The 21,839-nt window shown below is 46.9% G+C and overlaps 1 protein-coding gene across 2 annotated transcripts in view; it reads left to right on the top strand.

Moving 5' to 3' along the window:
• The window catches only part of LOC121571713 (ephrin type-A receptor 3-like), a 687,439-nt gene that overhangs the window by 661,278 nt on the left and 4,322 nt on the right, over window positions 1–21,839 (top strand). The window contains exons 8-13 of one of the 2 annotated variants that reach the window (XM_041883353.2): window positions 1,436–1,723; window positions 7,420–7,528; window positions 15,251–15,321; window positions 17,722–17,850; window positions 18,433–18,618; window positions 21,691–21,752. The exons of the other annotated variant lie outside the window; for it this stretch is intronic. Of the exons in view, the coding sequence (XP_041739287.2) occupies window positions 1,436–1,723; window positions 7,420–7,528; window positions 15,251–15,321; window positions 17,722–17,850; window positions 18,433–18,618; window positions 21,691–21,752 (845 nt within the window). The remainder of the gene's footprint in view (window positions 1–1,435; window positions 1,724–7,419; window positions 7,529–15,250; window positions 15,322–17,721; window positions 17,851–18,432; window positions 18,619–21,690; window positions 21,753–21,839) is intronic. 2 annotated transcript variants of the gene reach the window in all.

Here is a 21,839-nt window from a genome sequence, read left to right as displayed (position 1 = left end):
GTAGCCTACTATGTAATAATAATGTGTAGCCGAATAAGATGTCAGCTTTGTGTATATGTTTCTGTGGCTGTTATAAGAATTATTATATGTGTGTGTGTGTGTGTGTGTGTGTGTGTGTGTGTGTGTGTGTGTGTGTGTGTGAGAGAGAGAGAGAGAGAGAGCAAAAGAGAGAGAATGAAGTGCCCTTTCAGCTGACTCTCATTATGCAAAATAAATCAGCTAATTTCAATCAGCCATGATATTGGTGTTGTTGTTCCATTTTAGCTTACATTTGGGAAGCCTTACTAGCCTAAAAGGCTATTATGTTCTTCATTATTAAGAACAAACCAAGCATTGAAATAGATCAGGAGACAGAATTAGTTTAAGCTCATAGCACTAAACTGCCTGCTAGAAATGCAGCCTCGACACGAAGGTGATATGAATGTAGGAAACATCCATCAGTCCAGTTACTGATGGAGCTGAAATAAACGTAGGAGTTTTATTCATTACGTTGCGGGTACAGGGGAGTTAACTTTTGAGAAGAGTTTCTAATTCTCATAATAGTGTTTAATTTCCTGTTTTCCTTTCCTGATATTTACTTGTCATTTTTCTGGCACACATTCCTGTATTGAGTCATGTTGTGCCAGTGTGGTAATGTAAGAGAAATGTGGGCGATAGCATGCTACCTGACATAGAATACCATACAAGCCACCTGTTTATAAACGGGGATAGTAAATTCCACTAGCTTCTCGCTAGCTTTTCGGAATAGAAGGATGGGAAAAGACATGTATGGTATTCTATGTCAAGTTTGGGCTGACTAAAGTGTCTTTCTTGTAAAATAATTTTGGTTTTGAGCACATGTATGCAGCTGTTGATAATTACTCTGTGCACCTTTTTTCCAATAAATCCTGCACCTATTTGAAATCCTCTTGCCACCATAACCTATCACCTCCCTTGGCCGTTACACAGTACCCTTTGACATCCCCAAAAAGAAAGTGTTCACCATCTATTTTGAAGGGTTTTAATAACACCGGTATGTATGTAGATAAATCTTAGCCAACTGTTTACCACGTTGAGTTAATAGGATATTAATTAGTGAGAGGCTGATATCACTTGCCGGTGGCTGTAGTAAAGCCCTGGGCCAATATTTACACAGCACTAATGTAATCAACACAAGACTAATATGATTTATATCAACACAGCTAACTAACCGCATCTCCCAGGTAGACCTGTTGTCACTGAAGGATCCACAAACGCTAGTATGACCGTAAAACCCCTAATATTTGATATTAAGATGATTGGATGCTCCAGGCTTATCTCTAGGAAAGCAAAGCCTTTCCCGTGAAATTATGAAGCATTTAATCAGAAACTGGTGTCAGCCTTCCATCATTACTGAGATTAAATGTTAGTAGTTGAACCCCTGACCTCTAACCCTCTCTCTGATCGGTCCCTCCAGGTCCCTTTATGGTGGGCGTGCTGAAGAAGGACTGGGCATCTCAGAACAGCATTGCCCTGTCGTGGCTGGAGCCAGAACAGACATCCCTCCTGGTGGTTGACTATGAGGTCAAGTACTACGAGAAGGAACACGAGGAGTTGAGCTACTCGTCGACGCGGACCAAAGCCCCCAGTGTGATCATCACAGGGTTAAAGCCCTCCACCTGCTACGTCTTCAGCCTGAGAACACGCACCTCCGCTGGACACAGCGCCTACAGCCCCAAATACGAGTATGAGACCACGGACGACAGTGAGTACCTCGTACGGCCCTCTGTGTCTGTTTCATGACCCCTAACACCTAACCCTAGATGTAATCAATGAAAAGATCAATACATGAACTTGCTAATGTGCTGTTGATGTTGGTTGTATTTCTTTTGACTTAGAGAGGCTTTACAGCTAACATTGTAGTTGACAGAGTGTACTGATGTGTATAGTGTATATAGTGTACAGATGAATCATTGATCGCTCATGAACTGAACTTTTCTACCTGTTGTGACATCACGAGAGGCTACACAGCTTTCAGCGGGATTGCTCAAGTAGTGCAAGGAGACAAGGTTCAAACAAAACAAGGATTTTATTATAGGTCTTGGGAAATTAACGAAAATATAACAAAATTCTGTTCTCTTGTGGCTCTTTAAGGGTTAACAGTTCAGGGATGTCTCTTCCACATCCAAAGTCATAATTCTCACTCGCTCAGATAACTTTTCCCCAGCCTTACTGTAGTCCACGTTGCAGCTAGTGGCCAACCCAGCAAAAAGTCCTTCCAAATGTCTCTCACGTATTTCCACAGGTGCATATATCCAAAGGTGAGTATTTCCCAAAGGTAAGTATCTCCAAATCCTTATATTCCTCATGGAAGTGGACGTGCAGCACTCTTGTCCTCCAGAGAGCCCAGGTTGGAGACTGTGTCTCTTCCCTTCCCAAACCTTCAGCTCATCAGCTCCTCATTTGTTTCAGCTGCGTGGGAAGATTGGCCATAGAGGGGTGGAGTTCCCGACCATACCAGCAGATGGAGCCATAGCTGTCTGGGTTTGCAGCCACCTCAGGGGGATGTAACGTCCCTCCAGGACACAGCCTCTCGTGACATCACACATCCCCCTCCTCGGGACCGACGTCCTCGTCGGGGTAAAGGCAGCGAAGAAGGCATCACTTCGGGAGAGGGCGTCCGCATTGCCGTGGTGCTTGCCAGACTGCTCTCTCTTCAACTCCTCCAACTCTAGGACCAGCCTCCTGTTGTCTCTCCTTGAGTTTCTTACTGAACGCATCAGCCTTGGTTTTAGCAGAGTTTAGCTTCTGTTGAGCAGCTTTCAGTTCCTTCTCTCTCTCTGCCTCCGCATTCTTCATCTTGTTCTCCAACACCTTGTACTTCTCCTCTGCCTTCTTCTGGACCTCCTTACTACTGCGCAGGGTCTCCTCACACTCCTCGATGGTCCTGCGCAGCCTCTCCAGCTCCTCCTGTTGCTTAGGGAAGGAGCTCTGTTGGAGTTTAGCCTGGAGGATATCTAACTCTTCTGTCTTCATGTCTAACTGTTGCTTTAACAAACGATACCTCTCAGCGGTCCCCTTCAGACCAGACAGTTCTTTGTCCAGATTCTGTAGCTCCGTCTCTGTGTCGGTCTGGGCACCTGCCATCCCTATCAGAGCCCGGGCGGGGAGTGAGTAACTCGGAGGATTGCACCGGAGCCTTCCCAGGATGAGTCTTGCCTCTCCGTTTCCGAGGTACTCGGGTTATCCTCTCCTGAGACTCTCTCCAGAGTGGGTAAAAGGCTGGGCAGTCTCGTCCAATTTGGACAGGGACGGGGAGGGAATCAACCACCCCCGCCGTCGTGTGTATGGTTCCCCGTGTGCTGGTCATTGTAAGTTCAGTAAGGGGGTATTCTCTGGTGTCCCCATGGACACAGGAAACTGGGAGGACTTTCCCCGGGGTCAGACACGTTGGGCCCACCAAATCCTTACGCACCAGGGTGGCCCGGCTACCAGAATCCAGTAAGGCCTCCACATCATGGTGATTCACAGTTACCGGGCAGGTGGGGGGGTCGATCTGGGCCGCCATCTACGACTCCCAAGAGCGAGGCAAAACGGTGTGTGGGTGCTGAGCTGGAGGACTCCGCAGTGGGCATAGGTTCATCGGCTGGTTTCCCACACTGCCAGGAGATATGTCCCATCTCCCCACACCGGTAACACTGTCGAAGTTTCCCCCTCCTGGTGTACTCTTCTTGGACCCGCCTGGTTTCTGGCTCCCCCTGGAGCCGGGATAAGTCCTGACGTGGCTGGGTTCGAGACCTTGGGGTCCTTTGGACGGGTTCTTCCCATTTGTGGTGGGGCCGCACTCCTGGGGTCTTTTTCGGAAGCATTCAGCATCTCCGCTGTGGCCTGGTACTTTTCCACAGCTTCCACGGTCAGATCAGCCGTGGTCAAGGCCTGTTGACTGATGAACCGTTTTGCCTCATAAGGCAGGGCGCGTAGGTAACGATCCACCACAACGGCCTCCACCACCGCCGCTGCTGTATTCCTCTGCGGATCCAGCCATTTCCTTGCGATTCGGACAAGTTCATGCATCTGCGCCCGAGGAGGTTGGTCTGGTTGGAAGGTCCAGCTGTGAAAGCGCTGGGCCATACCAAACTTTGTGAGTCCATATCTGCTGAGGATCTCAGACTTCAGGGCATCATAGTCAGTAACCTGGTCAGGGCCCAGGTCCCGGACAGCATTCAGCGATTCCCCGGTTAGAAAGGGGGCTAACAGACCAACCCACTGTTGCTTGGGCCAGGCTTCCCTAGTGGCCGTGGCCTCAAATGCATGCAGGTATGCCTCAATGTCATCGGTCGCTCCCATCTTAGATATAAAGTCACTTGCCTTTATTGGGCGGGTATTTTGGACAACCCTCTGTCTCTGCAACTGCAATTCCTCTGCCTTCAGAAGGTTGGCTTTCTTTTGCTCCTCCAAGAGAGCCACGTTTGCTTGCATCTGGGCTTTCTGGCCAGCAACAAGGGCTTTCAATATGTCCTCCATTTCAGTCGGCGGGGAGCCTACGGCCAACTTGGAAAACTGGGTGATCAAACCTTCGGTATCCTCCTCTGACATGCACTATTAACGCTTGAGTATGCCTGTATTCTCCACCATCTGTGACATCACGAGAGGCTACACAGCTTTCAGCGGGATTGCTCAAGTAGTGCAAGGAGACAAGGTTCAAACAAAACAAGGATTTTATTATAGGTCTTGGGAAATTAACGAAAATATAACAAAATTCTGTTCTCTTGTGGCTCTTTAAGGGTTAACAGTTCAGGGATGTCTCTTCCACATCCAAAGTCATAATTCTCACTCGCTCAGATAACTTTTCCCCAGCCTTACTGTAGTCCACGTTGCAGCTAGTGGCCAACCCAGCAAAAAGTCCTTCCAAATGTCTCTCACGTATTTCCACAGGTGCATATATCCAAAGGTGAGTATTTCCCAAAGGTAAGTATCTCCAAATCCTTATATTCCTCATGGAAGTGGACGTGCAGCACTCTTGTCCTCCAGAGAGCCCAGGTTGGAGACTGTGTCTCTTCCCTTCCCAAACCTTCAGCTCATCAGCTCCTCATTTGTTTCAGCTGCGTGGGAAGATTGGCCATAGAGGGGTGGAGTTCCCGACCATACCAGCAGATGGAGCCATAGCTGTCTGGGTTTGCAGCCACCTCAGGGGGATGTAACGTCCCTCCAGGACACAGCCTCTCGTGACATCACACTGTATTTATTGTCTGTATATGTCATTTTCTATGCTTGATTGTGTGTTTTTATGTAGACACAGAGCCGCAACCAAAATGTTCCCACAGGGATAATAAAGTAATTATCTTATCTTTCATTTCTTCCCTCCCAGTGACCATGCTGAGTACTAGCATACAGAGCCAGACCTGTGTTTGTGTTTCTGTCCTGTACACTTGGCCAGTTCTTGAAGGGCTTCTTACTTTCATTTTACTGTACCAGGGTTTTTATCTTAGAGGTGCCAGAACTCAAGCAGTAGAAATATAGAGGTGTAGGTTCTCTGTAACGGTCGGTCAGCACCGGTCCACTCCAGCCACTGATCTGGCCTTAGTGGCCTCTCCTCTCCTGTCTTCTCCTCTCATCTATCCAGCTGAAGAGCTTTCTTTATCTAGTGGATCAGACAGTCCTGGCCTGCCTTTGTTCTACGCTTTAATCGAGGAGAAAATACCCCCTTCCTTCCTTCCTTCCTTCCTTCCTTCCTTCCTTCCTTCCTTCCTTCCTTCCTTCCTTCCTTCCTTCCTTCCTTCCTTCCTTCCTTCCCTTCTCCCTTGTCCTCTCCCTCCCTTCCTGCTTGTCCCCGACCTCTCCATACCTGCTCTGCCTCTCCTCCCATCTCTCTCTATCAGAGAGAGACAGCCCTTTAGATTCAACCCTTTCACACACATACACACAAACACACAGGCCTCAGTCTCATTAGCGTCAATCAGGCCCGTCTGCTTAGTTAAGGCTTCAGAGTGTGTGTGAACCCCTGGTCAGGAGAACCGTCCTGTGAAGTAATCTACCCCTCAGATCAGCTGTGTTCCTCTCTCCTCGTCTGACTGGCAATTATCTCTGTCCAGACCCAGACCCCAGCTACACACACACACACATATACACTCTCGCACACACACACACGTTCCGACCCTCACACATCCAAGCGTACACACACACTTACAAACATATTCGTGCCTATCCTCACACATACACGCATACACACGTACACACAAATGCTCAAAGCTCTCTCTCACGTCTGGGTCTGGGTTGGGGGCTATGCATCCTGATCTCCAATTCATATTCATTAAGTGTGAAATATTGTAGAAATAAGTTTTGCTAATAGCAATCATCTTTCAATTATGTGGGATTCGTTAACCCTGTGAAGAAACAGAGAGAAGGGAAAATAATGAATATCAAATGGGGCTAATTTAGGCAAATGATCAGAGACTAAATCACAATTTCATGAATGAATAACATTAATTAAATGGCACCAAGCATATGAATGATTCCCTTTAAAATAGAATGGTTGTCTTTCAGACCAAGAGTTCAACAATCTCTCCATATTAATTTCGAATCAATTAATACTAACAAAATCAATGATTACTAATAAAAGTGCTTTTCTCTCCTCAGTCTGACTTGATAAAGATGTTTTAAAAGTGGTGTAGTTATATTGTATTTTCTGACTTTTTTCTGACTTAATCATGTGAATGTATATCATTTTTGTGATGTCACTGCTCTTCCAGTGATATGGCTGAATGTCTATACTTGTGATGTCAACTCTCTTCCAGTGATATGGCTGAATGTCTATACTTGTGATGTCACCTCTCTTAAAGTGATATGGCTGTATGTCTATACTTGTGATGTCAACTCTCTTCCAGTGATATGGCTGTATGTCTATACTTGTGATGTCAACTCTCTTCCAGTGATATGGCTGAATGTCTATACTTGTGATGTCAACTCTCCTCCAGTGATATGGCTGTATGTCTATACTTGTGATGTCAACTCTCTTCCAGTGATATGGCTGTATGTCTATACTTGTGATGTCACCTCTCTTCCAGTGATATGGCTGAATGTCTATACTTGTGATGTCACCTCTCTTCCAGTGATATGGCTGTATGTCTATACTTGTGATGTCACCTCTCTTCCAGTGATATGGCTGTATGTCTATACTTGCGATGTCACCTCTCTTCCAGTGATATGGCTGTATGTCTATACATGTGATGTCACCCCTCTTCCAGTGATATGGCTATATGTCTATACTTGCGATGTCATCTCTCTTCCAGTGATATGGCTGTATGTCTATACTTGCGATGTCACCTCTCTTCCAGTGATATGGCTGTATGTCTATACTTGTGATGTCACCTCTCTTCCAGTGATATGGCTGTATGTATATGCTGTAAGTCACCTAATAGGTCCAAACAATAATCAATCAATTGATTTGTCCTCTCGCCGTAGCGTCGGACATGGCGTCAGACCAGGGTCAGGTGTTGGTGATTGTCACGGCTGCCGTGGGAGGCTTCACTCTCCTCATCATCCTCACCCTCTTCTTCCTCATCACCGGACGGTAGGACACACACACACACACACACACACACACACACACACACTTCTTAGGTTATTGGGAGATGTCCCTAGGGACTAGTAGGTCAACACCATAGACAGGGCTGTAGGATAGTTCAGCACCATGGACAGCATTAAAGGTATCTTCAGTAGCATTGACAGGGCTGTAGAATAGTTCAGCACCATGGACAGCACTAAAGGTATCTTCAGTAGCATTGACAGGGCTGTAGGATTGTTCAGCACCATGGACAGCACTAAATGTGTCTTCGGTAGCATTGACAAGGCCGTAGGATTGTTCAGCACCATGGATAGCACTAAAGGTGTCTTCAGTAGCATTGACAGGGCTGTAGGATAGTTCAGAGCCATCGACAGCACTAAAGGTGTCTTCAGTAGCATTGACAGGGCTATTAGCCACCGTTAGCGGTTTTTCACCATTGTCCGTGGCCTGCACTACCTACCAGCCAGCACTAGCCTGGACTATTATCGGCCAGTCTGCACTGTCTACACAGCGCGTTATCGACCCAGAACATATCAGATTTTCTGCCGGAATCACTGAATAACTGGACCTTTAATACCGGATCATCGCAACTAGCTAGCTGCAACCAAATGGATGTTGTTGTTGGCTAATCAGCCTTGAGCTAGCCTCTAGTCAGGCACATCTCCCGGCTATCTACCTCTCTGTCAACCGGACGGGACCTCCTAGAGTCGACACGGAGCCCCGCCGATCCATCACGACTGGTCTGCCGACATAATCGTCTGTGGTTTCAACAGGCTTCCCGTTGCGACGACCACGAAGATCCATCTGCTAGCCCCGGCCCGCTAGCACACGCAAACAACAGCCGTGCTTCCTGCTCGCTGTGCTGTAGCACCAATTCGAATTGCTCTCGGACTCACATATTGCTGTTCACTGGACCTTATGATCACTCAGCTGCACAGCTGATGCCTGCTGGACTGTTCCTTTATACGGTACCCTGTCCTGTTTATCTGTTTAGCCTCAGCCCAAACTTTCATCGCCATTACCAGTTGTTGTCTTAGCTCTCTCTAATAACACCTGTGATTGCTTTATGCCTCTCTTGCATGTCAATATGCCTTGCCTATTGCTGTTCCAGTTAGTTCTTATTATACAATTTCACTGTAGAACTCCAAATCCCTCTCAAACTGCCTCAAATAGCTCCTTTGTTCCACCCGGCTCAATCGGTGCCTCCAGTGATGCTATCTCTTTCATTGTTACCCAACGCTTAGGTTTACCTCCACTGTACTCATATCCTTCCATATCCTTGTCTGTACATAATGCCCTGAATCTATTCTACAATGCCCGGAAATCTGCCCCCTTTATTCTCTGTACCCAACGCACTAGAAGACCAGTTCTTAAAGCCTTTAGCTGTATCCTTATTCTAGTCCTCCTCTGTTCCTCTGGTGATGTAGAGGCTAACCCAGGCCCTGCAGCCCCCAGTATCACTCCTACTCCCCAGGAGCTATCATTTGCTGACTTCTGTAACCGTAAAAGCCTTGGGTTTCTGCACGTTAACATCAGAAGCCTCCTTCCTAAGTTTGAGTTATTCACTGTGTTAGCACACTCCGCCAACCCCGATGTTCTAGCAGTGTCTGAATCCTGGCTTAGGAAGGCCACCAAAAATTCAGACATTTCCATCCCCAACTACAACATTTTCCATCTAGATAGAACTGCCAAAGGGGGTGGAGTTGCAATTTACTGTAGAGATAGCCTGCATAGCTCTATCATACTATCAGTTTGAGCTCCTACTTCTAAAAATCCACCTTTCCAGAAATAAGTCTCTCACTGTTGCCGCTTGCTACAGACCCCCCTCAGCCCCCAGCTGTGCCCTGGACACCATATGTGAATTGATTGCCCCCCATCTATCCTCAGAGTTCGTACTGCTTGGTGACCTAAACTGGGATATGCTTAACACCCCGGCCATCCTACAATCCAAACTAGATGCCCTCAATCTCACACAAATGATCAACGAATATACCAGGTACAACCCTAAATCTGTAAACATGGGCACCCTCATAGATATCATCCTGACTAACTTACCTTCTAAATACACCTCCGCTGTCTTCAACCAGGATTTCAGCGATCACTGCCTTATTGCCTGCGTCCGTAACGGGTCCGCGGTCAAACGACCACCCCTCATCACTGTCAAAACGCTCCCTAAAACACTTTAGTAAGCAGGCCTTCCTAATTGACCTGGCCCAGGTATCCTGGATGGATATCGATCTCATTCCGTCAGTAGAGGATGCCTGGTTGTGCTTTAAAAGTGCTTTCCCCTCATTCTTAAATAAGAATGCCCCATTCAAAAAATTCAGAACTAAGAACAGATATAGCCCCTGGTTCTTCTCAGACTTGACTGCCCTTGACCAGCACAAAAACATCCTGTGGCGTACTGCATTAGCATCGAATAGCCCCCGCGATATGCAACTTTTCAGGGAAGTTAGGAACCAATATACACAAGCAGTTAGGAAAGCAAAGGCTAGCTTTTTCAAACAGAAATGTGCATCCTGTAGCACTAACTCCAAAAGGTTTTGGGACACTGTAAAGTCCATGGAGAATAAGAGCACCTCCTCCCAGCTGCCCACTGCACTGAGGCTAGGAAACACTATCACCACCGATAAATCTACAATAATCGAGAATTTCAACAGGCATTTTGCTACGGCTGGCCATGCTTTCTACCTGGCTACCACTACCCCGGCCACCAGCTCTGCACCCTCCGCTGCAACTTGCCCATGCCCCCCGCTTCTCCTTCACACAAATTCAGACAGCTGATGTTCTGAAATAGCTGCAAAATCTGGACCCCTACAAATCATCTGGGCTAGACAATCTGGACCCTTTCTTTCTAAAAATAGCCGCCGAAATTGTCGCAACCCCTATTACTAGCCTGTTCAACCTCTCTTTCATAACGTCTGAGATCCCCAGAGATTGGAAAGCTGCCGCAGTCATCCCCCTCTTCAAAGGGGGTGACACTCTAGAGCCAAACTGTTACAGACCTATATCCATCCTGCCCTGCCCTTCGAACGTTTTTGAAAGCCAAGTTAACAAACAGATCACCGACCATTTCGAATCACACCGTACCTTCTCCGCTATGCAATCCGGTTTCCGAGCTGGTCATGGGTGCACCTCAGCCACGCTCAAGGTCCTAAACAATATTATAACCGCGATCGATAATAGACAGGACAGTGCAGCCGTCTTCATCGACCTGGCCAAGGCTTTCGACTCTGTCCACCACCGCATTCTTATTGGCAGACTAAATAGCCTTGGTTTCTCGAATGACTGCCTCGCCTGGTTCACCAAATACTTTTCAGATAGAGTTCAATGTGTCAAATCGGAGGGCCTGTTGTCTGGACCTATGGCAGTCTCTATGGGGGTGCCATAGGGTTCAATTCTTGGGCCGACTCTTTTCTCTGTGTATATCAATGATGTCGCTCTTGCTGCTGGTGACTCTCAGATCCACCTCTACGCAGACACCATTTTGTATACATTTGGCCCTTCATTGGACACTGTGTTAACAAACCTCCAAACGAGCTTCAATGCCATACAACACTCCTTCCGTAGCCTCCAACTGCTCTTAAACACTAGTAAAACTAAATGCATGCTCTTCAATCGAACGCTGCTGGCACCTGCCCACCCGACTAGAATCACTACTCTCGATGGGTCTGACCTAGAGTATGTGGACAGCTACAAATACCTAGGTGTCTGGTTAGACTGTAAACTCTCCTTCCAGACTCACATTAAGCATCTCCAATCCAAAGTTAAATCTAGAATCGGCTTCCTATTTCGCAACAAAGCCTCCTTCACTCATGCTGCCAAACATGCCCTCGTAAAACTGACTATCCTACCGATCCTTGACTTCGGCGATGTCATTTACAAAATAGCCTCCAACACTCTACTCAGCAAATTGGATGTAGTCTATCACAGTGCCATCCGTTTTGTCACCAAAGCCCCATATACTACCCACCACTGTGACCTGTACGCTCTTGTTGGCTGGTCCTCACTACATATTCGTCGCCAAACCCACTGGCTCCAGGCCATCTATAAATCACTGCTAGGCAAATCCCCGCCTTATCTTAGCTCATTGGTCACCATAGCAACACCCACCCGTAGTATGCGCTCCAGCAGGTATATCTCACTGGTCATCCCCAAAGCCAACACCTCCTTTGGCCGCCATTCCTTCCAGTTCTCTGCTGCCAATGACTGGAACGAACTGCAAAAATCTCTGAAGCTGGAGACTCTTATCTCCTTCACTAACTTTAAGCATCAGTTGTCAGAGCACCTTACCGATCACTGCACCTGTACACAGCCCATCTGAAATTAGCCCACCCAACTACCTCATCCCCATATTGTTATTTATTTTTCTCATTTGCACCCCAGTATCTCTATTTGCACATCATCTCTTGCACATCTATCATTCCAGTGTTAACACTAATTGTAATTATTTTGCACTATGGCCTATTTATTGCCTTACCTCCATAACTTGCTACATTTGCACACACTGTATATATATTTTCTGTTGTATTTTTGACTTTATGTTTTGTTTTACCCCATATGTAACTCTGTGTTGTTTTTATCGCACTGCTTTGCTTTATCTTGGCCAGGTCGCAGTTGTAAATGAGAACTTGTTCTCAACTGGCTTACCCGGTTAAATAAAGGTTGAATAAAAAATTATTAAAAAGGATAGTTCAGAGCCATCGACAGCACTAAAGATTTATTCAGTAGCATTGACAGGGCTGTAGGATAGTTCAGAGCCATCGACAGCACCAGAGAGGAGGAGGCGAAGCGAGAGGGATAACTTGGCCAAAAATCTGTCTTCTCCAGCAGGTGGAGTTGTTCTGTTTCTTTCGCTCACCAAGGGAGGAGTTTTTATATACAGTAGAGGTCAATGAGAGAGTGTTGAATTTGGTCAACAAAAAATGTAATGGCTTATTTGCTACGTAGGTTTATTTGATCAAATAAAATATTGTAATGCTTAGGTTGTTACGAGTGTACTGATATAAGTAGGACAAGAGATATCCCGGCAACTTTGAGAAAAAAACACTTTATATCGTAGTTGTCTTGAGATGTCTATGCATATTCATGACATGAGGCTAGTAGCATAGCATCTCTCTCCATTGAATACAGGCGGTTGACGTCAACACCCCTCATCGAATATTCAACAATTAAAATAACGAGATGTAGTAGTCTTCAGTACCACTGACAGGGCTGTAGGATAGTTCAGCACCACACTTCTGTGGACAGCTCCTTGCGTGCTGAAACCTTTGAGATGACCTGTCAGTCTGTGTAGGTGTTAGTCTCACTCTCTGTTCTCTCTCTGTTCTGAAAAGCTTTCTATATAGGGGCGAGCACTGAGGCACTGTGAACTTAGAGAAGTAGCGTTAAACAGGAACCGTTTAAAAGCAGGACTGTCCCTCAATCCTCGTGTGTATATCTGTCTATGTATACATGACCGTCCGGCCTGTGTAGGAGTGGGTCTATCTCTGTACACTACAGTGTTCATATAACCTACTCTAAACACATACTACTGCTCTTCACTTCTACTTCAGGGTTATCTTTCAACACTCATCCCTCTCTCCTCACTCTCTGATCCCTCTCTGTCCTCTCTCTTTCGTCTCTTTCCACTCTCTCCTCTCATCCTCTCATCATTCTCTGCTCTTTTATCAGTGGAAACACAGTGGCTTCAGCATGTAGTAATTACTAAGTGGATATTAGGGGAGAGAGGAGGTTGAATTACATTGACTTTTAGATTAAAGCTCTGGGCAGGGTTTGATATTGAAAGATGGGTGCATGCGCGTGTGTGTTCGTGAATATCCTAGAATAGCCTTTAAAGCCGCAACACTATCCTTTACACCCCTTTTTGAGAACGCCTTTGAAAAATAGTTTGTGTGTGTGTCTGTCTTTGTGTGCATTCAGCCTTTGTGTGTGTGTGTGTGTGTGTGTGTGTGTATATTTTCAGTGTTAGGACATGAAAGCCAGTGATTCAGTGATAGTGGTGCTAGACAGGTCTGATAAAGGAGCTTTAATCAACACACTGACTCCATCACTGGAGGGCTACAGTCAATAGACAAATCCACCTCTTCTCTCATCTCATCTCTTCTCTTCTACTCTTCTTTCCTCCTCTTCTCTTCTTTCCTCCTCTTCTCCCCCTCTCCTCTCCTCCTCTATCTCCGCTGTGATTTCTTCTGTCAGTGTCCAGGCCTCAGACCTCACACAGCAGGATCCCAACCTGGAAACCTACAGATATCCAGCACTTTGATAGCCTCTCTGATCTGGCAATCTGGATCTGGTTAGGATTGCCTCTAAGGAGAAACCACGGTCACTCACAAACACGCACATGCACACACACACACACTAACACTCAGGCCTGTGCACTCCCACACTGACCCCTCCTCTCTCAGTAATGAGTGCACTGATTGCTTTGCCCTCTGTCTAATTCCAATCAGCATCATTTAAACCTTCTTAATGTCAGAGTCATGGACCATGAAGAACTTTCACTTTTCAACCCAGACCCCTGTCTATTTCTAAAGACTGTAGTCACTGTCCCCCTCTCTGTCCCCCTCTCTGTCCCCTTCTCTCTCCCCCTCTCTGTCCCCCTCTCTGTCCTCCTCTCTGTCCCTCCTCTCTTCTCCTCAAAATTGGCTAACCAAGCCCCTGACTCTCTTCTCCTCTCCTATTCTTAGCTCACCTCTGACGTAGGCCATCCAGGTGGACTCACTAAATATACCACACACATACCTCTGTGTGTCTGTCTGTATGTGTGTCTGTGTGTCGGTGTGTGTCTGTCTGTATGTGTGTGTGTCTGTCTGTATGTGTGTGTGTGTCTGTCTGTCTGTGTGTGTGTCTGTCTGTCTGTGTGTCTGTCTGTATGTGTGTATTTGTGCTGATATGATTATTACCTGTGAAATGGCTCATGGAGGGGGCAGTAACCTCCCTCTCTTACTCTCTGTTTCTCTCGCTCTCTCTTTTATGTAGCTATCAGACTGGTGCCAGCACTAACTCACCTCTTCTGTCTCTATCACTTTCTCTCTCTCCCCATTGTCCTCCTCTCCCAGCCTGCCTAGGGGCAAGGCAGCCACAGCTACATCCTCTGTGTGTCTGTTAATAGTCTGCCTAATTATCTAATCACCACTATAGATAAACTGTACCTCTCTCTCCCTCTCTCTCCCTCTGTCTCTTTCTCCCTCTCTCTCCCTGCCTTTCTCGCTCCCTCTCTCTATCTGTCTCTCTCTCCCTTTCTCTGTCTCTCCCTCTCTCTCTCCTGTAGATCTGGAGACTAGATGTTAATTACTTCCTGTTCCTCCAGCATGATAAAGCTAATGAAGTTGACTGGCTGGAGTGTGAACCTGTGATCCTCTCCACACTGTGTTGTATCGTGTGTGTGTGTGTGTGTGTGTGTGTGTGTGTGTGTGTGTGTGTGTGTGTGTGTGTGTGTGTGTGTGCAGATGGGCTGTTATAGAGAGCAGTGTCTAAGTGTGTGAGGAGCGGTGATCAACCAACACACATGACTGCACTGGTGAATAGAGTGTAAATAGAAATGTGTTGATCCAAGTTTATCCTGTGAAAATGTTCTCATACAACACCACTAGCATCGCTGGCAAACACACAAGATACAAGACAAAGTTTGGTTTAGTAGTTCTCTCTATGGACAAGGTGAACTCATTCAGTTGTAGCATCTAGTTTTCCTTGTTGTAAAGAAGAATGTGTCATTGTGTCTCCCAGGTGTCAGTGGTACATCAAATCCAAGATGAGCTCAGAGGACAAGAGGAGGACCAACTATCAGAACGGGCATGGTAGGACTTCTGTGTCTGTTTCTACTCTCCTTCTCTACTCGTCTTTCTCTCTGCCTGTCTCTTTCAGACTCACATCACTTCACACTCCATTTTACCAATTCTAGGTGTACAGACACATTTATGACTGTTGAAAGATAAATGGATAAACTGTGGCGAGACTTAAAGCTTAAAAATAGATTTTCCACACAAACACTTTACCTTATTGAGCATCTCTGTCCATTTCATGCTAAAGAGAACTACCCTGGAAAGAAACGTTGTATGGACAATTTGCATACAATCAATTCTAACCATGTCTGCAATTCCCAAGCCTCCATTAGTTTAGATGTGAGTGTGGATGAAGTGTGTCCCTAACCCCTGGCCATTGCAGACTTTGAGAGATTGGTAACACCCCTCTCTCAGTTTTACACTACAGACAGAGAGGGAGAGGGATGGATGTCAGTAGGGGTGATAAATTGCCAACTTTAAACAAATCCGCAGAACAAAACGTTCTGAAACACCCCCACCTCCACCTCCCTCACTCCCTCTCCCTCTCTCGCTCTCTCTATCGCTCTCTCTCTCTCTCGCTCTCTCTTGCTCTCTCTCTCTCTCTCGCTCTCTCTTGCTCTCTCTCTTTCCCTCCATCCTCTCCTGCTCGCTTCCTTCCTCTTCAGAATCCATTTGAAGTCATCTGTGTGTCTTACCTTTTGGCTGAATCTAGTTACAGCTCTGCATCTCCTCTGCCTCTCTCTGGGTTTTTTCGTTTTTTCTTACTCTCTCTGTCTCTCTGTCCCTCTTTTTCTCCACACCCACTGTGTTTTATCCCTGAGATTAGAGAGAGGGGAGAAAGGAATAGAGAGGGAAATGGTAAGAAGGGGTAAGGCGGGGGTGATGTATGGAGAGAAAGGTGCAGATAGAGAAAACGGGAAATGACTCGGAAGGAGAAGGAGATGGGGGGATGGGGGGGGCAGTGGTAGAGGAACAGACAGACAGCAGGATGAGTTCTGAGAGAGTCGAGCTGACAGGGCCTCGTACTGCCCTGTGTGTCTGTCCCCTCTCTCTCTCTGTTAACAGATAGCATTGACTCCATACAGACTGTCTCAGTGTTTCAGAGCTATCCTTGTCCTCATCATTGGAGGACAGAGAGGACACTCTCTTCTCCTCCTTCTTCTCTCCTCTCTCCTCCTCCTTCTGTCTCTTCTCTCCTCTCTCCTCCTGCTTCTCTCCTCTCTCCTCCTCCTTCTCTCCTCTCACCTCCTCTCTCTTCTCCTCCTTCTTCTCTCCTCTCTCCTCTCTCCTCCTCTCCTCTCTCCTCTTTCTCGCCTCTCACCTCCTTTGTCTTCTCCTCCTCCTTCTCTCCTCTCTCCTCTCTCTTCTCCTCCTCCTCCTCCTCTCTCTTCTCCTCCTTCTCCCCCCTCTCCTCCTCCTTCTCTCCTCTCTCCTCCTCTCTCTTCTCCTCCTCCTTCTCTCCTCTCTCCTCCTCCTTCTCTCCTCTCACCTCCTCCTTCTCTCCTCCTCCTTCTCTCCTCTCTCCTCCTCCTTCTCTCCTCTCTCCTCCTCTCTCTTCTCCTCCTCCTCCTCGTCTCTCTTCTCCTCCTCCTTCACTCCTCTCTCTTCCTCCTTCTGTCTCTTCTCTCCTCTCTCCTCCTGCTTCTCTCCTCTCTCCCCCTCCTTCTCTCCTCTCACCTCCTCCTTCTGTCTCTTCTCTCCTCTCTCCTCCTCCTCTCCTCTCTCCTCCTTCTCGCCTCTCACCTCCTTTGTCTTCTCCTCCTCCTTCTCTCCTCTCTCCTCTCTCTTCTCCTCCTCCTTCTCTCCCCTCTCCTCCTCCTTCTCTCCTCTCTCCTCCTCTCTCTTCTCCTCCTCCTTCTCTCCTCTCTCCTCCTCCTTCTCTCCTCTCACCTCCTCCTTCTCTCCTCCTCTCCTCTCTCCTCCTCTCTCTTCTCCTCCTCCTCCTCTCTCTTCTCCTCCTCCTTCACTCCTCTCTCCTCCTCCTTCTCTCCTCTCTCTTCTCCTCCTCCTTCTCTCCTCTCTCCTCCTCCTTCTCTCCTCTCACCTCCTCCTTCTCTCCTCTCTCCTCCTCCTTCTCTCCTCTCTCCTTCTCTCTCTTCTCATCCTGTTTATTCCTCCTCTATCTCCACTGTTATGTTGACTTATCGCTCTAACCTTCAGAGTTGTGTTTCATCCAGAAGTGGATGTTTGAGGTTGATTGTGTCTTCAGGTTACTGCTGGAGCTCTGTTTTGCATGACCATTGATTGTTCTGTTTGGAGATAGAGAGTAGAGGTTGTTAGCAAAGACAAGAAAGGCATAAAAAGGCAGGTAGCAAAGTTACCAAAGGCAGAACCCAGTCTCTCCTCTCTTGACCTTTGTCCATGAAATTCATTATTGTCTCTCCTCTCTTCTCTTCTCCTCTCTTCTTCTCTCAGCCCTCCCGTACCCGGGCGTAAAGACCTATGTAGATCCAGACACCTATGAGGATCCTACTCAGGCTGTCCATGAGTTTGCCAAAGAGATTGACCCAACCCGGATCCGCATAGAAAGAGTCATCGGAGCAGGTGGGCACTCTATCCTCAATTATCCATTCAATTCAACAAGCTTCATTGGCATGGAAAGAACAAGGTAAATTATGGCAACAATATATAATTTATATTCAGTACTCATTACAGAAGCTCCTTTAGATTTCCACAGTATGCTCTATATATACCCTAGTGGGTGTAAGAAGATCTGGCATTTGGGTGTAATATGCCATATGAAGCAATCTGTTTTAATTTTACAGAAAGGGAGTTAATTATATCTCTCCTATACAGTAGAGAGCCTGTGCTTCCCCTCCCAGCACTTGATTTAAGACTAAATTCTCTCTGCTCAGTATAACAATCTACCAGTCTAACACACACACACTCACAGTGGGGGATATTAAAGCTGTTAGAGCTTTAGAGAACAGAGGAGAGACTATGAATTGATTGTAGGCTGATAGTTCAGAAGGAGCAAAGAGACATTTTAGAGAGTTGAATAATTTAAGTTAATAATAAATAATTTAAGTTAAAAGTGTTGTGGAGTTGCCGCTGTACTGCAACACTGCCCTCCAGTGGTTTCATATGATTACTGTGTGTGTGTGCGTGTGTGTGTGTGTATTCCAGGTGAGTTCGGGGAGGTATGTAGCGGTCGTCTGCGGACGCTGGGGAAGAGGGAGATTGCCGTGGCGATAAAGACGCTGAAGGGCGGCTATGTGGAGCGCCAGAGGCGGGACTTCCTCCGAGAGGCCAGCATCATGGGACAGTTCGACCATCCCAACATCATCAGGCTGGAGGGCGTGGTCACCAAAAGTAAGGAGGATCATGGGAATTGTAGTTTATTGGGTTTTTAGGGGTTTACATGGACAGACAGCAGAAAGTGTGTGTTTATGTGGGACAGCTGCCTCTGACACCGGGAATGAGTCATTACAACCAGCCATTCCACATGGCTGCATATGCCACACACACACACACACACTACAGCACAATGCGTAGCAGCCATTCCACGCTAGGCTAGTCCACTGTTGAGACACCTGTGTACTCCACACTGTCACTTTCTCCATCGTTCTTTCCCTCTTATCTCTCTCTTCACTGTCAGACACTCTTCTCTCTCTCTCTCTCTCTCTCTCTCTCTCTCTCTCTCTCTCTCTCTCTCTCTCTCTCTCTCTCTCTCTCTCTCTCTCTCTCACTCACTCACTCTCTCTCTCTCTCTCTCTCTCTCTCTCCACTCACTCACTCACTCACTCACTCACTCACTCACTCACTCACTCACTCACTCACTCACTCACTCACTCACTCACTCACTCACTCTGTCTGTCTCCGTATGTTGTTTTCCCCTCCTCCACTCCAGAGTCTAATTAAAGGAGAGAGGTATCAGGGTGTGACTATCTTACCTGAACAGAAACATCAGGTAACGCTCCACACTCACCACTACTTTACACTCTCATTAGTTTATTTGGATAGGCTTCTGCAGATAGAGAAAGATAGCGAGAAAGAGATAGAGAGGAGAGAGAGAAGAAGAGAGAGAGGTAGAGAGAAGGAGAGGAAGAGAGAGAGAGAGGTAGAGAGGAGAGAAGAAGAGAGAGACGTTTACATAGAGAACTCAGGCCTGGTCCTATCTGAAGCTCAGCTACAGAGCTGATAGAGAGAGAAGTGTAATCTGGTCAGCACCATGGACAGACAGCCTCTGATCACTGCTCTCTGCTGCCAGCCCAGCCAGCTGCTCTATACCTTCAGCCTCCATTCACCACTGACTGCCTCACAGAGCCCCCATTCAGGTCCGGCCTGGCTGGCTGATGAAATCACTGGCCTATAGCTGAGCCAGATACTGAGGGTCATGACCTGCTTCCTACCTCTCTCACTATAGCCGAATAGCAGGCCAGGGATGTCAGCGCCAAGGTTATTTCACTTCAATGAAACTGATACATGTCTTCAAGAATCAATGAAATAGTAATTAGTTAACTGAAACTCAGTCCTCCAAAAAGTGTGATACAATTGAAATAGTACATTTTACAGGAAACCGAGTAATCATGACAACAACCCCTGACTGAGGCCTACTTCTGATTAAACCGTGGCGGGGTCACACTTTTCAACCTCCCGTCCTGTTTATTTTCTCATCTCAGATTTGATATTCCGATATTACAGCCTCACCACGGGCCTGTCTATTACAGCCTCACCACGGGCCTGTCTATTACAGCCTCACCACGGGCCTGTCTATTACAGCCTCACCACGGGCCTGTCTATTACAGCCTCACCACGGGCCTGTCTATTACAGCCTCACCACGGGCCTGTCTATTACAGCCTCACCACGGGCCTGTCTATTACAGCCTCACCACGGGCCTGTCTATTACAGCCTCACCACGGGCCTGTCTATTACAGCCTCACCACGGGCCTGTCTATTACAGCCTCACCACGGGCCTGTCTATTACAGCCTCACCACGGGCCTATCGTTACTGCCAGACTGTTGGGCCAATTACCCAAATGAACAGAATACTGTGAGGAGTAAACAGAATGTCACTTTAGCGAAGCTAAACGAGCGATCGACATAACCAATCAGCTGTAGTCAATGTGGATCAGGAGCTGTGAAATGTCTGATGAGTTTGAACAGTGGGGTTTCCTATAGTGTTCACTCTCATTCATTAACATGGAGCTATGACACTTACTCTGTGTCAATGGATGGACAACACAACAGACAAGGAACATAACACAAATCAATGGGCTCTGAAATAGTGAAAAACGTTGTTTGATTAAATGTGTAGTTTTATGGATCACTGTATGATTTGGCTGTATGATCTCTAATGAAAGATCTCTGTCTGCTGTCTTTAATGAATATTATTATCATATATTAAACTGTCCAGAGCTGTCTCTGTTTCTCCACAGTGTGTAATCCTGTAATTAGTGCACTCAGCAGCACACTCACCCACTGGGTTACCCCATGAGAGGCAGGGGGAGACAGCCGATAGATACCCCTTTGTCCTCACCCCATTCTCCTCCTCTCTGCTGTCCTGACTCCTTACCGACTCCTCACCTGCAGCTCCCTCTCCCTCCCAGGCCTCTCCTCTCTCTTCTCTCTCTGCCCTTACCGTGGCTCCTCTCATCTCCTACTCCATTGACCTCCCGCCTGTCTCCCTCTCCTCCCTGGTGTGACTAAAGAGTAATAACAGTGGCCAATAATTAGAGCAGGCTGTTAATCAAACAGGATGTTAATTAATCCAGTGCTGGATTACGGTCCACTCTCCCCAGGCCCATAGACCCTCACAGTGAAACAGCGTGCTAATGCTAAAGGCTAATGCTAATCCCTCCCCAGGCCCATGGACTCTGACAGGAAACAGCATGTTGATGCTAAAGGCTAATGCTAATCTCTCTCCAGGCCCATAGACTCTGACTGGGAAACAGCGTGCTGATGCAAATGGGGGCAGCAGGTAGCCAACCCTTGAGCAAGGCACTTAAACCGCAATCTGCTCCAATGGTGCTGGACCATTGCTGACCCTGAGCCTCTCAATGTTTGAGTGTCTGGAGAGATTGGGACAAATTTCCATTAAATATAGAATAAAGTATCTATTCTAACCCCCGGTCTAATCTCCTATTAACCACTGTACGGAGAGTAACTCCACTCTGAGTCCTTCAGCAAACAGGGATTCATGAAACACAGGGAAACATGAGCTAGTGTTAATTTGATCCTCATGGTTACTCTCTGCAGCAAATATTGACACAATGATGATACACAGACAGTATGCAAGAGATGACTGCTGCTTGGTTAGTAGCATTACTGTAGAGCAAGGTTCTCCAACTCAGCTACTGGAGAGCTGGGTGAGCAGGCTTTTATTCCAGTCACATCTCTAACACATCTGACTGACCTGGTGGCGCTGTGTGTTGTGATTTCAGGCAGACCTGTGATGATTGTGGTGGAGTACATGGAGAATGGATCTCTGGACTCTTTCCTGAGGGTGAGAAGCAAATACCTTTTTTTTTCTTTATTGTGCATTTGTTTATTGATTTTCAATTATAAACAAACAGAAAGACATAACAAATGA

This window comes from Coregonus clupeaformis, chromosome 29 (assembly GCF_020615455.1).
Source record: "Coregonus clupeaformis isolate EN_2021a chromosome 29, ASM2061545v1, whole genome shotgun sequence".
NCBI classification, from domain to species: domain Eukaryota; kingdom Metazoa; phylum Chordata; class Actinopteri; order Salmoniformes; family Salmonidae; genus Coregonus; species Coregonus clupeaformis.
The sequence above is the reverse complement of the archived record's forward strand: the minus strand, read 5'-3'. Positions and strand labels throughout refer to the sequence as shown.